Raw genomic sequence first — 17,520 nt, 5'->3', positions numbered from 1 at the left:
GCAACCAACACAATGGGAGAAGATATTTGCAAATGACATATCAGTTAGCATCAAAATCTATGAAGAACTTAACAAACTCACCCCAAAAACAAATAATCCAGTGAAGAAATAGGCAAAAGACATGAATAGACACGTCTTCAAAGAAGACATCCAGATGGCCAACCAACACATGAAAAAATGCTCCACATCACTCATCATCAGGGAAATACAAGTCAAAACCACCATGAGATATCACCTCACACCTGTCAGAATGGCTAACATTAACAACACAGGCAACAACAGATGTTGGCAAGGATGCGGAGAAAGAGGATCTCTTTTGCACTGCTGTTGGGAATGCAGACTGGTGCAGCCACTCTGGAAAAACAGTATGGAGGTTCCTCAAAAAACTAAAAATAGAACTACCCTAAGATCCAGCAATTGCACTACTAAGCATTTATCCACAGGATACAGGTATGCTGTTTCGAAGGGGCACATGCACCCCCATGTTTGTAGCAGCACTATCAACAATAGGCAAAGTATGGAAAGACCCCAAATGTCCATCGATGGATGAATGGATAAAGAAGATGTGGTTCATGCATGTATATATATATATATATATATATATATACACACACACACACACACACACACACACACACACACACAATGGAGTACTACTCAGCAATCAAAAAGAATGAAATCTTGCCATCTTGCCATTTGCAACTATGTGGATGGAACTAGAAGGTATTATGCTAAGCAAAATTAGTCAGAGAAAGACAAATATCATATGACTTCATTCATATGAGGCCTTTAAGACACAGAACAGATTAACACAAGGGAAAGGAAACAAAAATAATATATAAACATGGAGGGAGGACAAAATATAAGAGACTCTTAAATATGGAGAACAAACTGATGGTTACTAGAGGGGTTGTGGGAAGGGGGATGGGCTAAATGGGTAAGGGGCATTAAAGAATCTACTCTTGAAATCACTGTTGCACTATACGCTAACTAACTTGGATGTAAATTTAAAAAATAAAAACATTAAAATTAAAAAAAAAGTTGACCCATTACCATCAATTCAGTATTAAAGAAGGAAGGAAGAGGGGAGAGAGAAAAAAGGAAGAAGAGGAAAAGAAAGAAGGAAGGAAATAAACATTAAACTATTTCTCATAAAGTATAATTTTCAATTATGTATCTGTAATTTCTGTAACTTCCATCAAAGGTAGGAACTTTTGAGAAACTCAGCCTATTGGGCTTAGAAGCCTTAAAATCAACCTGCTTACTGTTGGTGGGAATACAAACTGGTGCAGCAACTATGGAAAACAGTATGGAGATTCCTCAAAATATTAAAAATTGAAATACTATGTGATCCAGGAATTTCATTCTTGGATATATACCCAAAAAAACCAAAATGCTAATTTGAAAATAGTTTATTACAGCATATTTACAATAGCCCAGGTGTGGAAGCAACCCAAGTATTCATCAACACATGAATGGAGAAGATGTGGTACACACATACACACAGACACACACACACACACAGGAATGAAAATCTTGCCACTTGTGACAACATGGATGGACCTACAGAGTGTTATGCTAAGTGAAATAAGTCAGAAAGAAAAAGGCAAATATCATATGGTTTCACTAATATCTGAAATCTAAAAACCAAAAACAATTGAATAAACAAACAAAAGACAGAAACGGAGCCATAAACATGGAGAACAAACAGATGGTTCTCAGGTTGGGTGACAGACAGGTAGGGGGTAGAGGCAAAATGGGTGAAGGGGAGTAGGAAATACAGGCTTGCAGTTAGGGAATGAATAAGTCATGAAGATAAAAGATACAGCGCAGGAAACACAGTCAAAGGTATTATAATGGAGTTGTATGGTGACCGATGGGGCTACACTTGTGAGCAAAGTATAATGTGCAGACTTGCCACACTATGTTGCACATCTGAAACTAATGTAATGCTGTGTACCAATTATACATCAACAATATTTTTAAGACATCATTTTTATTTTATTTCTTTTTTAATTTTTTTTCAACGTTAATTTATTTTTGGGACAGAGAGAGACAGAGCATGAACGGGGGAGGGGCAGAGAGACAGGGAGACACAGATTCGGAAACAGGCTCCAGGCTCTGAGCCATCAGCCCAGAGCCCGACGCGGGGCTCGAACTCACGGACCGCAAGATCGTGACCTGGCTGAAGTCGGACGCTTAATCGACTGCACCACCCAGGCGCCCCAAGACATCATTTTTAAAAAAGACACCTACTTAGTTAAATTATACCTAGAACATCAAGTGCCTTTCTCCACCTCATTCCCAGATGCCTTTTTATCCCTTTCACTCTACCCTCCCTCTCTCCTTTCTCTCTTCCCCTCTTCTCCCCCCCACTACATATATACCTAGACAATGTGTTTAAATTCAATTATTAGTCTAAAATAAGGCAATCCAAAAGGGACAATGTCTAGAGAACAAGTGGTAGAGAGAGTAAAAACACAAAGTGAAGTAAGTCAAAGAGCCATGCCATTTATTGGCTACATTACCAAAACCATTCTTGTTCCAGACAAACCAACTGTGCCAGATCTGGACAGGTATGGCTCCAAAATCTCACAGAGAGTTTTGTTTCTCTTGGTGATATTAAGGGGGAGAGCAGAAGAAGAAAACAACCCCAGTCTTCAATCCAATGTACCAAGGAACAATTCTAGGTGTTTCAGAGGTTTTATATATCATTGTCCATCTCTATAGATACCAGTTGGCTAAAGTATCTCTCTCACTGATTATTGACTTTCCTCAATGCATCTTCCACGTCCACAGGTAGAAGGATTAGACATTGTGCATAACCAGATTGCCTTAACCTCACCTGACCTTTATTTTCAGTGTGTAGCAACTCATAACTGGTCAGCACTTGGATCTATGCTAGCCCGATATAGTGGAGTCCAAGGGTGTCGAATAAATTTTGGTTCGAAACTCTCAAGAGGGGCCACTGGGTGGCTCAGTCGGTTAAGCATCCCACCCTTGGTTTCGGCTCAAGTTATGATCTCTCACATTTCATGGGTTCAAGCCCAGCTTTGGGCTCCATGTTGTCAGTGTGGAGCCTGCTTGGGATTCTCTCTCTTCCTCTTTCTCTGCCCCCCGCTCCCCGCTCTCTCTCAAAATAAATAAATTTTTAAAATACCTCGAGAAAATTCTTTATAGTTGATCTGATCTTCCGCGCTATGTCAAAACAACAACAACAACAACAAAAACTGGTTTCATGAGGATCCTTGGGAACAAAGCTAACCTGGGGTAGATCTAGGTTAAAGTGAATCCCTTGGCCTAACCTAAAATAAACTATACTTTAGGAAACCACTGGATCTTGATCAATTCTGGAGAGGGAGCAGGGAGTCAGAGGTTTGCCTCATTTGGTAAACTTGTCAATTGTGTTCTTAGATGATACATACCCTCTGGAAAAGCACAGCAGTTACTGGAGTTGTGCTTCATCACAGAAGTGAGTATTTACACTACAGGAAACCCAAGCATGAAATCTATTTTTAATCAGAAGATTGATAAATCCATAATTTTGTTCAGTATAAACAACTCTGTTATCTTTCACAACTAGGTAATTCACTTGATAAATATTAAATCCATGAGGAAGAGCTCCACTGTGCAAATTTTATTTTTAAAGATTGTTCAAAAGTAACCTTTAACAAGCTAAGAACACAGGCTAAAGAAACGCTCAAATCTGTGGTATCAAATTTATGCTGATTATGAATGGTAATTTAGACAACCTGATTTATGAAATCACGAATGTCTGTAATTAAATACTATAGCCCTACTTCATTTTACTTTAGCAAAATAATATTAATGATGTACCACAGAGAAGACATTATTACAACAAATATTTCGCAAAGCCCAAGGAAAATTTTACTCTCAAATGGAAAACAGTTTAAATAGCAAATACCAGAACCAAAAAAAGGGAGAAACATATATTATATAGGAAGCTTCATTGCCCACCTTTCTTCTTGACTGGCATTCTTGGGTCTGTCCACTGCCACAGGATTCAAGATCTTTTCAGGTCTCAACTTGATCCAGCTGGACTGAGGCCAAGAGCCAGGTAACTGTTGTAAACCACTTCACTGTTCAGTTTTGAAATCCAGGCTGTCTTCTCTTTCAATAAGGAAAAAAATGATGTATCTTTCCCCACAATTAAACTTTTGACACTGCCCACAGAGTTCAGGAAAAAATAACCTTGAGTTTTTCGATTTTTATAAAATATTTATTCTGTTAAAAAAATTTTGAGAAAATTATCGTAAGCATAGAAAATGTTATTAAAACTCCTCTTCAGGCATCAACATTTTTGGAATTCAATGACTAACTCAATTAAGGCACAAACCAAATTTATACAGCTGTCTCATTACTCAATACATGATCGAATTCAGATGAACTGGTTGATGATAAAGATTCTCAGTTCTTTAGAGAAAAATTTAATCTCCCCAACAAAAAATACTTTTAAAAACCTTTTTGACTCTGGTGTCTAAAAAGGTGGGTGAGTTTGAACAGTTTTCTGGGGCAGTACACAGACTGAAAGGCCCCCTTTTTATTTACTGGACCAGAAGTTCCAGATCTCACCCCCTCAGTAAGACAGGATCCAGCTTGCTGTCACTTTCATTTTTTTCTTCAGTGCTCTCCAAGCCCCTCAGGCTTAATCCTTAATGCCCCTCTGATTCTGATCCTCCCATGTATTAACCGAGAGGATTGAAAAGAAGGAAAGCAATCCCTTGGCATGGAGACATTAAAGTGACAGTGCTACTCAATGGGCACTTGATGCAGGATGAGTTGGCGAAGCAGATTTCTTCACACTGGAGTCATTCACATCATGCCATCTCTTCGCATCCAAGCAGCTCCCTATCCGGCGAGGAAAAACACTGAGACTGTTCGAGAGAAGTCAAACCTTCCCCCAAAGGTGTTTTCTGAGACGATGTAGTAGTATTAGGCATGTGAGCACAAGCTGTGCAAACGGTTCGCGATTTCCTAAATGAGAGTTCTGCTGCTTGGCTTCCACATCCACCCTTTCTATCTTTCTCCAAACTACCCACCTTCCTTTTGCAGAAAAGACAAGAAATCTCTCTGCTACCGCTGGCCACCCCTGCCCACACCCCGTTCTTATATAGAAGTGCACAGAAATGTCCTGCACCCTCCACGCGATGAAGTGTTTCCTCAGGCAGGAAAAACAGCAGCACTAGAAATTATATAACTCTCGAATTTGGCTTCTCTAAGACATGGAGACTGGAGGGTCGGGGGTTGCTGGTCTGGGAGATACTGCTGGGCACTGAACGTGCACAAAAGGGCGCCAGGCCTATTCGCAGCGCCCCCCACCCCCACCCCGAAACACCGGCTGGCAAAGGGGTCTTCTTGGGGAGTGGGGGGGGGGGTGTCTTTCTCTGGTCCCTTCCAAATGGGGTGAAAAGATGGAATATGAGGTAACTAAAGACTGGGAGAGGAGACACACCGCTGGGGGGATGAGGGGGGGAGCAGGGAGGAGGCTGGTCGGGGCCGCTCTGGCGGCCGGTTGGGGGCTCTGAGGAGGAGGTGTCCGGGAAGCCTTAACACACGGACCAGGCCAGAGGGAAGAACTCCCTCTAGGAGCGAATGGGGCGAACAGCTCGGCCCCCGCTAACAGAGGTGCCCAGAAGAGGGGAAAGCGCGCGACATCCCTGCGCTCGGACCGCCTCACGCACCCCCTCAGCTTAAGGGAAGAGGGAGCTAGGCTAACACACAGCAGGATAAGGGAACGCAGGGCTGGCAATAAGGCGGGACCATGGACGTCTGGACCTCCTCGAAGCCAATGAGAGGCCTTCATTTCTGGATGCCGTGCCCAATCACAGCCAGGATGGAGGGCGCGGCTTTTGACTGAGTTGGGGAGGGCTGGACTGCAGGATAGAGGCGTGAGCCCGCACCACTTCCCGCTCGGGGCGGGCGTTCTGGGTCCCCGCCCACCGCTAGTCACGTGAGCCGCCAAAATGGCGGTGCTTGGGCGTGAGGCTGGGGCTGACCTGAAGGATGCAGGTGTGTTGCCGGTCAGAACTGGGGAAGCGTCCAAGGTAGGCGGAAACCCAGGACGGTAGGAGTCGTGATTTCTGCAGCCTCAATATGTTAGCGGACTCTTCCTAAATTATAGGATTTGGAAATCTAAAGAGAAGAGCCTCCAAGTCCATGCAGAGCGCAATCAATGGAGCCCCCAGTTGCTATAGAAAGAGACGGAGACAAAGTAGGAGACCTAAAGTCTAGTCCCGATTGCTTGATGTTTCCTTTCTCTGGCCTCCAGGCCTTTGCGCTGGCCTTTCCTTCAACTTGCAGTGCTTCCCTGTAACCATCCCTCCCCACCTCACCTTCTCCAGCTATTCGGTTAAATTTCGCTTACTCCGGGAAACCTTCCCACGCTTCCCTTGGCCAGGTTAAGTTTGGCTTTTCTTATGGTTTTGGTTTTGTCCCGTTTAGTTTCGTTTGTATGGCACACTAATTTCTGCCTGTAAATTACCTGCCTTTTTGTCCTCACGTTGGCCGGTTTGTGGGTTCTAGAAGATACCTTTTAATTATCCTGGGGTCTGGCAAATATCAGGTGCTGTGTAAATGATGAGTAAATATTAAAGTTCTGAAAGTCAGGGAAAATAATACATATAAAAGCACTACAAAACTGTAAAATACTTTCCAGACTATAAACCTCGATACATACACTCGTAATGGTATAATCATGGTGACCTTGGACTAGTCAATTTTTAGATAAAATGTTAGTTATAGCAGTCTTTACATTTCAGCACTTGGTAAAAGTCTATCAGAAAATTACCAGCCTATTTCTCTGCTTTAATAAACAGGGCCTTCCAAAGACTAGGCATTCAGTAAATATTTGTGCTCAATAAGTATCTGTCCTGTTTCAGGATTTTAGAATCATTATACTAGTTGTCTGGGTTCCCTATAAACTGATAGTGTAGACTGTCAGTAGGGTAGAACCTTGGTTCAAAGCATTGCCTGAGAGTTTTCTTTGTGGGAAGGGACTTCAATGTCATCAATGAACTGAATGACAGAAAAATAAGTACTTTATCCAAGATTTTTGGTAAATTACCACATTACTGATACCTGCCTTCATAGTACATTAGATGGCTTAGATATAGAATCTACCTTAGATGTTAGTATCTCTTCCATTTTCCATTTAGATTTCTGAAAGAGCCAAAAGATTAAATCTACTCCCTGAGAAATTGTAATTTATAATTTTTTTCCCTGTCCTCCCAGATATTTTAAAGAAAAAGATAGTACTGGCTTGAGTCCAATTCTGCAGTGATACAAGGAAAGAAACTTGCCCGTTATTACTTATTGTGTATTAACATACGAAAGTTCAAAGGAGCCCGTACTTTCAGGATGTTGATGCCATGAATGAATTGACCTTTCATTAGTTAGGATTGGTACATATCACTTACTCAGCAAATGAGTATTACAGTGATGTTCAACAATTACAGCAATGTGTCCACTGACAACCAGTGGCAAAATCACTTGGTACTGTTAAAATGCAGATTTCTGTGGAACGCCTGGGTAGCTCAGTTGTAAGCTTCCAGTTAAGCATCCAACTCGATCTCAGCTAAGGTCTTGATCTCAAGGCTGCTTGAGTTCAAGCCCCGCATTGGACTCTGCACTGGGCATGAAGTCTACTTTAAAAAAAAAAAAAAAAAGATAAAATGCAGATTTCTAGACTTAACCCTATTCCTGTTGAATCCAGATATCTCAGGAGGGAGCTCAAGACATTGCATTTAAAATGAGCCCCCCGGGGCGCCTGGGTGGCGCAGTCGGTTAAGCGTCCGACTTCAGCCAGGTCATGATCTCGCGGTCTGGGAGTTCGAGCCCCGCGTCGGGCTCTGGGCTGATGGCTCAGAGCCTGGAGCCTGTTTCCGATTCTGTGTCTCCCTGTCTCTCTGCCCCTCCCCCGTTCATGCTCTGTCTCTCTCTGTCCCAAAAATAAAAATAAAAAACGTTGAAAAAAAAATTAAAAAAAAAACTAATAAATAAAATGAACCCCCCATGTGATTCCTGTGTACACTAAAGGTTGAGAATCACTGATTTATTATCTTCTGTGTTCATTATGCTTAATCCACTCTAATTCTGTTGCCCAGGACTCCTGAAATTTGAGATCTAGTCTGTGTCCTTGACTATAAATATTAAAACAGAAGTTGGTATAAATTGTGAAGGGCCATGATTTTGTAATCTATTCATCGGCTAATCTGGAATCTCATAATACCAATGTGGCAACAAGTTTAACAAATGTCATTATTAAGACTTTTCAGAGACCTGAAAGTCTTAACCAGAGCAAAGCATTCAGGAAGGATCCTGTTTGAGGATCCGATTTTGTTTTGTTTTGTTTTGTTTAGCACTATTTTTTACTTTCTCTTAAGATGTTACTGGCCAAACCCTCATGGTCCCTTGACATTGGCAACTGTCTGTTCATATTTTACACTTGGGACACTGGAGCCTTCCGACCCTGAAGCTCAGTACCTTGGGTCCCAGCTCCCTCATGTGCCACATGTAGTTTCCAGCAAAGGCTGTGGCTTCTGCCCCAGGTGAGGGGGCTGGATATATAATTTCTGTAATCCACGGTATCCATGATCTACTACCTCTTCCTAGCCTGGAACAGTGTCCCTCTTTCTGATGTCTCTCTCACTATTCTCCAAGGCAGTCCCTGCTCTCTTCCATCTCCAGGAAACATAATCTCCAAAAGGAGGTCAGGCTTTCATGAGATAGTTGTCAACAAGTACCTACTGTTTCCTTCTAGCTTTGAAAAAGCTAGAAAAAGAACTACAGAGGACCTGGCTACCTTTGAGGAAAACTGTAAGGAAAACAAAAACTCAGTATCTCTGCAAGTTATCCTTCTACACTAGGTCTCAAGGCAAGTCAACCTTTCTGAACCTCATTTTTCTCATCTATAAAAGTATAAAATTAGAGATGATTATTATCCTGCCAGTTTCTCAAAAAGCCATTGTCTACTAAATAGTAGCTGCTAAATAGTGGTTGAATCATGGACACTGTATGTGAAAGCAGATGACATTTTACTAGGGTCTAAATGTTTTTTAATTGGAATCTAAAATTTATAAAATTTATAATTAATATCATTAGCTATTATGGTTCTGAAATTTTGTGTTTTCCAGGACATCAGAATGGCAACATACACACATGGTCAGCCCAGTGTTTCTCTAGGAGATGAAAAATTCAGAAGACCCATGGTCATCGAAATCATAGAAAAAAAAATGGAGTATCTTAGAAAAGAAAAGTAAGAGACACACCCAGACTGACAGTCAATAACTTTATTTGCAGATCTTCTGTATTACTGTTGTTTCTAAGTATCTAAGATCTATTAACTTTATTAAGTTGGTTATAAAAAAGCTTATAAAAAAAACTGAAGAGAAGTATGGACAGATGAAAATAGTGGTTTGTTGTAATATTGAGACTGTGGATAATTTCTTTTGCTTCTTAAAAATAAAATGTCCAGGGGCACAAGGGTGGCTCAGCTGGTTAAGTATCTCACTTTTGATCTCAGCTCAGGTTACGATCTCTTTGTGAGATCGAGTTGGGCTCACAAGCACTGTCTGCTTGAAATTCTGTCTCTCTCCCTCTCTCTCTGCCCTTCCCCCACTGGTGTTCTTTCTTTCTCTCTCAAAATAAACAAGAGCGAGAGCTAACAGAGGAGGGGCAGAGAGAGGGAGAGAGAGAATCCAAAGCAGGCTCTGTGCTATCAGCATGGGGCTCAAACCCACTAACCGTGAGATCATTACCTGAGCTGAAACCAAGAGTTGGATGCTTAACTGACTGAGCCACCCAGGTGCCCTCAAAATGAATAAATAAACTTAAAAAAAAAAAAGTCCAGAATTATTGTTGAAATGTTATTTGTATAATAAACATTTTTAAATTAAAAGCAATTAGGAGAACACCATTTTGGGAGCTATCTATATTTAATTGATGTTCAATTGTAATTAAATTCAGTTTAGAATTAATTGACTCAGCACAGTGCTGAATTCAGCAAAAAAGGAATACAGATGCCATGGTGTACATATTATCTCACATTACCACTTAAACTTAGATTAACAGAGGACATTATCAAAGGACATTAATCTTAGACCTCAGACATTTATGAATTTAGGTATGATCAGAATAAATAAAACTAGACCTATCAAATCTCTTGCATGAAGTTTTGGAAATCCTAGACAAATTATTTGAAATATATCTGGACTAATTAAGAAATAGTTATTTGCTAGAAGGACTAACCAAAATGTAAACAACTTTGTTCGTATGACTTAAGAAATTAATCCTTTTAGCAAGAGCAGCATTCTTAGATATCTCATAAAATTTGGCTATACTAGAACATACTAATTTTTATTTGTGACCAGAATTTATCTCTTAAAAGAGTTCCATTTTAGAACCACTCTAATTGATCTCAGAGAGAGAATTATCCTCTCATTAGAATGAAAGTTCCATGAGAAGTGAGATTTGTTTTTTAATATTCTTTATCAGTGCCTCATCCTCAGCACAGAGAAAATGTCTCTTGCATAGTAAGTATTCAAGAAATATTTGGTGTTGGTTATACCCAGGAAAGGATATATCCTTTAAGAGAACACTATATTATGTTGAATGTAATTTTTCTCTATGTTTTCCCTGTTAGGACTTTAAATGTGTATGGCACAGTGTTCTTTGGAACAGCAGCTAGTTTCTCTGGAATGTTGGCGAACTTCATTTTCAGACACTGCTTCAAGGTTAAACATGATGCTTTGAAGACATATGCATCAGTGACTACACTTCCGTTTTTGTCTACTGTAGTCGCTTATAAGTTCCTTGTAACAGATGCTTTGTATTTGGGTAAATTTAAATTCATTAATGTATAATGTGTTTATGTCTAAAATTACACATTAACACAAAATTTTGCTACCATTTATAATGATCACTTACACTTGTATATTCCTTTACAACTCACAGAGTACCTTTACCTATATTGTCCTGTTTCCTCATCACAACAATCCTCCTGATGAGGCAGAACAAATAGTATTGTGTCCTTTTTACAGGTACACAACCAAAACTAAGACATGTTCATGTATGTTAGAAAGCAACATAATATAAAAAACAGGCTTTGGCATTCTACACACATGATTTCAGATTCTACCCCCCACTGCTTAAGTTTTGTGACATTGGATAAGTCATTTAATATCTGAGACTCAATTGTCTTATCTACAAATTGGGACTACTAGTACTTACCTCACAGGATGGTTGTGATCATTAAAATACAATATCTTAAATGCCTAATGAGATATCTGGCTTATTGTGTGGGCTTCTAATGTTATTTCCTACCTCCTCCCCTTACCTCAAGTTTCACAACTAGTAATTAATGGAACCTCTGAATCCTGTTTATCAGGTCCCTACTTACATATCTCTTTCCTAGGGAAACCTCGGATTCCCTCAGGGTAGGTTAGGTTTCTAGACACATTCTCTATTCGTTTTACCTTCAAAGCATTGTACACACTTAAAAAATTATTTAAATATTTGTCTAGTTCTTTTGTTCCTACTGGACTCACCTAAAGGTTAGAGTTTGGGTCTCTTTTATGTAGCATTGTATCACTAACACATGCCTAACACATAGACAATAAAAATGCATTAGCCTAGAATCCAGATGTCTGGGTCTGCTGTTTAATATTTCTCATTATGAAATTGCTTCTGCAAAAACCAAATTTATAAGAGATAACTCACCTTACATTAAGTGTAATAAAGGCATTTTTTAAACATGATGCTCTTAGTTTATCATGTGCCTTAGAGTCTGAATTTCTATTGTTTTCACCATGATTGAGGACAGTACAGATAACTACTCTGTGAGGACACAAGACTGTCTTAATTGTTCTTATCCTGAGTTTTAAAAGGAGACTAAAATTTCCTTTTGTTTTCCAGGCAATATAAGCCAGGAAAATTGTGTTCTGAGGAGTTCACTGGTTGGCATAGTATGTGGTGTTTTATATCCCACTGGTTTGGCTTTTTCTAAAACTGGACGCCTGGCAGTCAAGTAAGTCCATCTGTTCCCTTCCTTCCTTCCTTCCTTCCTTCCTTCCCTCCTTTTGTTTTTGTTATTTTTTTAATGTTAAATTTTTCTTTATCTTTAGCTGCCCATGACACATTTTAATCAAAATGTACTTTGGTACTTCAAATAGCTAGCTTTCAACCTTTTTGCTATCTACATGAAAGACCTTGGAATTGAAATTATCCACTTAAAGAGAACCAATGAACTTTTCATAGAAAATACATGCAGAAGAAGTGCTTAATTATTTTTCCTTTTTAGGTATCATACTGTTCCATTGCCACCAAAAGGAAGGGTTTTACTTTACTGGTTGCTGCTTTGTCAAACAGAGGTAAAAGCAATGATGATTCCTCTGGTCTTTCAGACAGTCTTTGGAATACTTAATGGTCTACGGCATTATGCAATATTTGAAAGTACACTTGAGAAAACTGTACGTGATGATTAATCAAAGAGTGAATGAATACTAAATCAGCAGAATGGGATTTTTTTTATGATGAGGAATCCGGCATTGCTGAAGGAGTTAAAACTAACTCCAGACAGTTTGTTTCTGTTCCTCCTGCTTAGTCTATAGCAGGTACTCAATAAATATTCTGTAATTCACTATTTAAATGTAAGTTTCATCTTTCTTTCCTCCTGTGTGTGGGAATAGGTTTGAGATGACAAGGTCTGCTCTATACATATAGTCATTCGTTCACCAGACATTTATTAGGCCCCTGTTATATCTCAGGCACTGGGTAATATATAATAAGAAATGGTCTTTAACCCAAAAGGAACTCACAATTAGAAGAGAAATTTAAAATGTGAACATATAGCAAGAAAAGGTTTAAGAGGTATACAAATAATTATGTGGGCACATTGAAGATATGGCTCTTAACTACTTGTCCAGAAGGGAAAGCTAAGGGGGAAAAGTGACATTTGACCTAAATTTTGAAGGAGAAGTGGAAACTTCATTAGGAAAGCAACACATAGAAATTAACACACAGTCTGCCCTAAACTCTGATTGTGTATACTTTCTAGCCTCTTACCATTAACACATGTGCTGTTTAAAGAACATTTATTGAGTGCCTATTATGTAATGTGCATTAATACACCAGGGGTTCAGAGATTTAGACCCTGCCCTCATGAAGCTCAAAATCTAAAGAAAGAGATTACCAGATGTTTCTTTATGTCTTCTTGAGCATTCCTGAGCTACACATTTATCTTAGTTGAGAAAATAAATACTGATGAATAAAGCACAGACTGGAACCCCAAACCCCACAGTTCATTCTCCTTGGCTTAATCATATACATCTTGAGATAAGATGTGGTCATCTGAGGTCCCAAGCAACACAAAGCAGAAACGGAAGTCTTAACAAGGTGCTTTACGACAGCATAGATAACAAACTGGAATACATACCCTCTTGCTAATGAAAATGATAAAAATAGCTAGTTTGCCATCCAGCTTTGTATTCTCAGAATAATTCATGATACGTGAAACTGAGGAAAGGGCAGGTGATGGGGGACGAGGGGAACCAAGTCAAACTGATAACTGGATCAATGGTATTCATATTTTAACTGTTTGAAAAATTATTATGCAAAGAGTACATGAATACCTTCTCATTGTAAAATATTTAAAAGACCCAGAAATAAATAAAGCAAGATGTCCTTCATTCCCACATCCTATATCTACTCCATTCTCCAGAGGTAATCACCATCAAGTTAGCATGTCTCTTTCATTGCAGTATTCTTTTGTAACTTACATATTTTTTAAAATAATATTAACCATACATATTATAATGAAAATTAATTTTTACTTCACCATATGTCTTGGGCATTTTTCCAACTCTACATATAGGTCTAACATGTTCTTTTTAGTGACTGAGTAATATTCTTGGTGATTCCAGTATTCACATAGGTGATCCTTCCAACACCTTGGTCTCTCTACCGGACCACTTAACCTATGGTCATACTCTAGAGCTGTGCCATCCAATATAATAGTCACTAGCCACTTGTAGCTAGTGAGCATTTGAAATGTGACTAGTTTAAGTTAAGATGTGTTGTAAGTGTGGGGGACCTGGGATAGGTCAGTCAGTTAAGTGTGACTTTGGCTCAGGTCATAATCTCATGGCCTGTGAGTTCTAGCCCCACGTCAGGCTCTGTACTGACAGCTCAGAGCCTGGAGCCTATTTCAGATTCTGTGTCTCTCTCTCTCTCTGCCCCTCCCCCCACTCACACTCTTGTCTCTCTCTCAAAAATACACATTAAAAAAAATTTTTTAAAGCTGTGTTGTTAAGTGTAAAATACACAAGTTTTGAAGAATTACTATGTCAAAAAAGAATTTAAATATCTCACCAAAATATGTCATACGTGAATCACATATTTTTATTGGACTATGGTGCTATAGCCTTAGTCATAAATTATCAGTAAGTTCAAATTCTCTACATTCTCAATTTTAAAATCCCATCTTCTGATCACTACCTCCTGTCCTTCCAGTCCATTCACTTTCACACAACTCCAACATTACTTCAACCTCACCAGAATCTATAATTCAGCAATCCTCCTCCTACCTTCTTACTATCCCTCATGCCCCTCACATCAGCCACATCTTTTTAAAGTTTGCCAATCTCAAAGCAAAAAATTAAATAAGAATAAATCTAGCTAAGGTTGATTTTTTTAGATAAAAATATTGGCCTCTTTTTTGAATTTTCTGTTCATGTCTTTGACCCACTTGATTTGAGGAAGCTCATCAAGCAAGTTTTATTTGTTCATCTGCTGAGGTAGTAATCTGGGAAACAGCAAGGTTGGCTTCTGTTCCCCTCCTCTGCCACCTGAAAGCTGAAGAGGTTGGTACCTTATTCCATGACTTCACTTTGCCTTTCCTACAGAAAAAACTGGGAAGTCTATTGATATTTTCCTTTGGTGTTGGAAAGCAGTGCTTGCCAAAGTGGCTGTAATGAGGCCTGAATGAAGAAATTAGGGAAATCTTGATCTGGGCGTGAAGCCAAAAGTGAAGCTAGGTGAAAGACAGCAAGGAACTAGAGGTAAGATAGGGCAGAGGTATTAAATACAACCTGGGGCTCATCTCTCAAGGTTCAAATCTTGGCTTTACTACTTACCAACAGGATGACTTTTAAGCTGTTTCGCCCCTCTGCACCTCCATTTCCTCATCTGTAAAATAAAGAATAAAGATTTTATTTACTTCATAGTGTTGTTGGGATTAAATGAGTTAATATCTGTAAACCAAAACAGTAGCCAACTCACAGGAAGTCTACATGTGTTACAGCCATTACTGTTATTGTTGCTATGACTCCATACCAATTATCACAGTCCTTTCCCTAGCTGTAATGAATGATTTTAGCATTTTTCTAGGAAATATTAGAAAAAAGCACAGCAAGGAAAATTCACAAGATATCTTTCATATAAATAAATATGTACTCATTTATTCAGCTAGTATTGATTCAAGACCTGGTGTATGAAAGATTGTATCCCACACATTGGGCAAGTTATCTAAGCTTTCTGTTTCCTCTGAAAACATACTAATAACTGCTTTGCAGTGAGATTACAAAGATTAAAGTGCATGGAACCATACCATACCCCAGCATATACGTAGTGCTTAATAAATGTGTTTATATTGTCTGTTTTCCCTGCCAAGTATATAACAAAGACTAAGATGCAGTCCCTATTATGATAGCTTACCTTCTCTCCTGCCTTTTCTCCTCCATTTCCCCCAATTGCTTTAACCATGTAATTTCCGCCCCACCCCCCACCCCCTGCGCTTTTGTATTGTATTGCATCACATTGAATTGTTTGCAGTGTATTGTATTGATTTTCTCCCTGCTTTTATCAATTACCACCTAAAATATGGGTGCCTGGATTGCCTGGCTCAGAGAGGCAATGGTACTTGCATTCAGTAGTCCCACAGGATTATAGTAAACAAAGAAGTTCTTAGTAAGCTCAAACGTACCTCCTGTGGCAATACACCCCAGCCCAGTGCAGAGAAAGTAGGCAAAAACTCATAACTACCACTTACTCCGTGGAAGTAGTCTAGCTACATATTTTCCCAGCTCTTGCCTATGAGGACCAGCCTCCAACTAGCCTACATTTAGGTGCTGACTGCTTCTCTTTGAGACAATAATGGATTTTGGCACACCCTCAACTGATTGGGGCCACTAAGAACAAAAGATGACTTGGACAACCACAAAGATTTCAGAGACAACCAGGAAAACAAGCCAGGCTAATTGATTTCTCTCCTACATGAGACCATGGAAAGCCACATGTAAAAGAATAAAACCTATCTCATACCATATAATAAATCAACTCAAAAAAATAGACTTAAACTTAAGACCTGAAGCCCTGAAACTCTTATAAGAAAACACAGGGAGTAAACTTTATGACATCAGTCTTGTGAATGATCTTTTTTTTATATTATTTGACACCATAAGCAAAGGCAACAAAAGCAAAAATAAACAAATGGGGCCATATCAAACTAAAAAGTTTCTGCACAACAAAGGAAACTACAAAACAAAAGGCAACCTTCTGAATGGCAGAAAATATTTGCAAACCATCTATCTGATAACGGGCTAATGTCCAAAGTATATAAGGAACTCATACAACTCAACAGCAAAAAGCAAACAATATGATTTTAAAAATGGGCAAAGGAACCTAATAGACATTTTTTTCCATAAAAGACATAAATGGCCATCAAGTGCCCAAAAAGGTGTTCAAGATCACTAATCATCAGGAAAATGCAAGTCAAAATCACAATAACACCTCATACCTGTTAGAATGGCTATCATCAAAAAGACAAGAGATAAAAAGTGTTCGTGAATGAGGAAAAAAGGGAATTCTTGTGCAATGTTGGTGGGAATATAAATTGGTGTAGCCACTATGAAAAACAGTATGGAGTTTTCTCAAAAAATTAAAAATAGAGCTACTATATGATCCAGAAATTCCACTCCTGGTACATATATGCAAAACAAATGAAACATGATATCAAAGAGATACCTGTATTACCATGTTTATTTCACCATTATTCACAATAGCCAAGATATGGAAACAACTTTTTTGTCCATCGATGGATGAATGGATAAAGAAGATGTGAGATATATATTCTATTGTGTTTATATACACTGTGTATATATTAAAATAATGTATAATAATATTGTATAGGATAATACATACAATTATAAGTGGATAACTATAATATTATAAATGAAAATAGTCATGTATAATATATAAATAACAATGTACTATATGTGTCTATACACATATATAGACTAATATTTTCCAGCCATTAGAAAGAAGGAAATCCTACTATATATAACAACATGGGTGGAACTTGAGGACATTATGTTAAGTGAAATAAGATGGAAAAAGAAAAATATTTCATGGTATCATGATGTCATTTATAAGTGGAATCTAAAAAAAAAAAAAAGTCATACTCGTAGAACATAGAGTAGAAAAGTGGTTGCCAGGGGCTAGGGTGGG

At 38.8% G+C, this 17,520-nt stretch overlaps 2 protein-coding genes across 9 annotated transcripts in view; one reads left to right on the top strand and one right to left on the bottom strand.

The window, feature by feature from the left end:
• DLG2 (discs large MAGUK scaffold protein 2) overlaps positions 1–4,122 on the bottom strand; it is a 2,073,554-nt gene extending 2,069,432 nt beyond the window's left edge. For all 6 annotated transcript variants that reach the window (XM_043580064.1, XM_043580065.1, XM_043580066.1 and 3 more), the window contains exon 1: positions 3,979–4,122. In XM_043580064.1, the coding sequence (XP_043435999.1) occupies positions 3,979–3,997 (19 nt within the window). In that variant the 5' untranslated portion in view covers positions 3,998–4,122. The remainder of the gene's footprint in view (positions 1–3,978) is intronic.
• Positions 4,123–5,883: 1,761 nt separating this feature from the next.
• TMEM126B (transmembrane protein 126B) lies at positions 5,884–12,658 on the top strand. Of its 3 annotated transcripts, XM_043580090.1 has the most exons (6): positions 5,961–6,065; positions 8,780–8,893; positions 9,153–9,274; positions 10,661–10,854; positions 11,932–12,043; positions 12,317–12,658. In XM_043580090.1, the coding sequence occupies exons 3-6, from the start codon at positions 9,162–9,164 to the stop codon at positions 12,498–12,500; spliced, it is 603 nt and encodes a 200-aa protein (XP_043436025.1). In that variant the 5' UTR covers positions 5,961–6,065; positions 8,780–8,893; positions 9,153–9,161; the 3' UTR covers positions 12,501–12,658. The 3 variants fall into 3 exon arrangements, with proteins under 3 accessions (XP_043436023.1, XP_043436024.1, XP_043436025.1); XM_043580088.1 differs by lacking the exon at positions 8,780–8,893 and having other exon boundaries at positions 5,884–6,065; XM_043580089.1 differs by lacking the exon at positions 8,780–8,893 and having other exon boundaries at positions 5,955–6,030.
• Positions 12,659–17,520: the final 4,862 nt, after the last annotated feature.

The sequence above is a fragment of the Prionailurus bengalensis genome, chromosome D1 (assembly GCF_016509475.1).
Source record: "Prionailurus bengalensis isolate Pbe53 chromosome D1, Fcat_Pben_1.1_paternal_pri, whole genome shotgun sequence".
Lineage (NCBI taxonomy): Eukaryota > Metazoa > Chordata > Mammalia > Carnivora > Felidae > Prionailurus > Prionailurus bengalensis.
The sequence above is the reverse complement of the archived record's forward strand: the minus strand, read 5'-3'. Positions and strand labels throughout refer to the sequence as shown.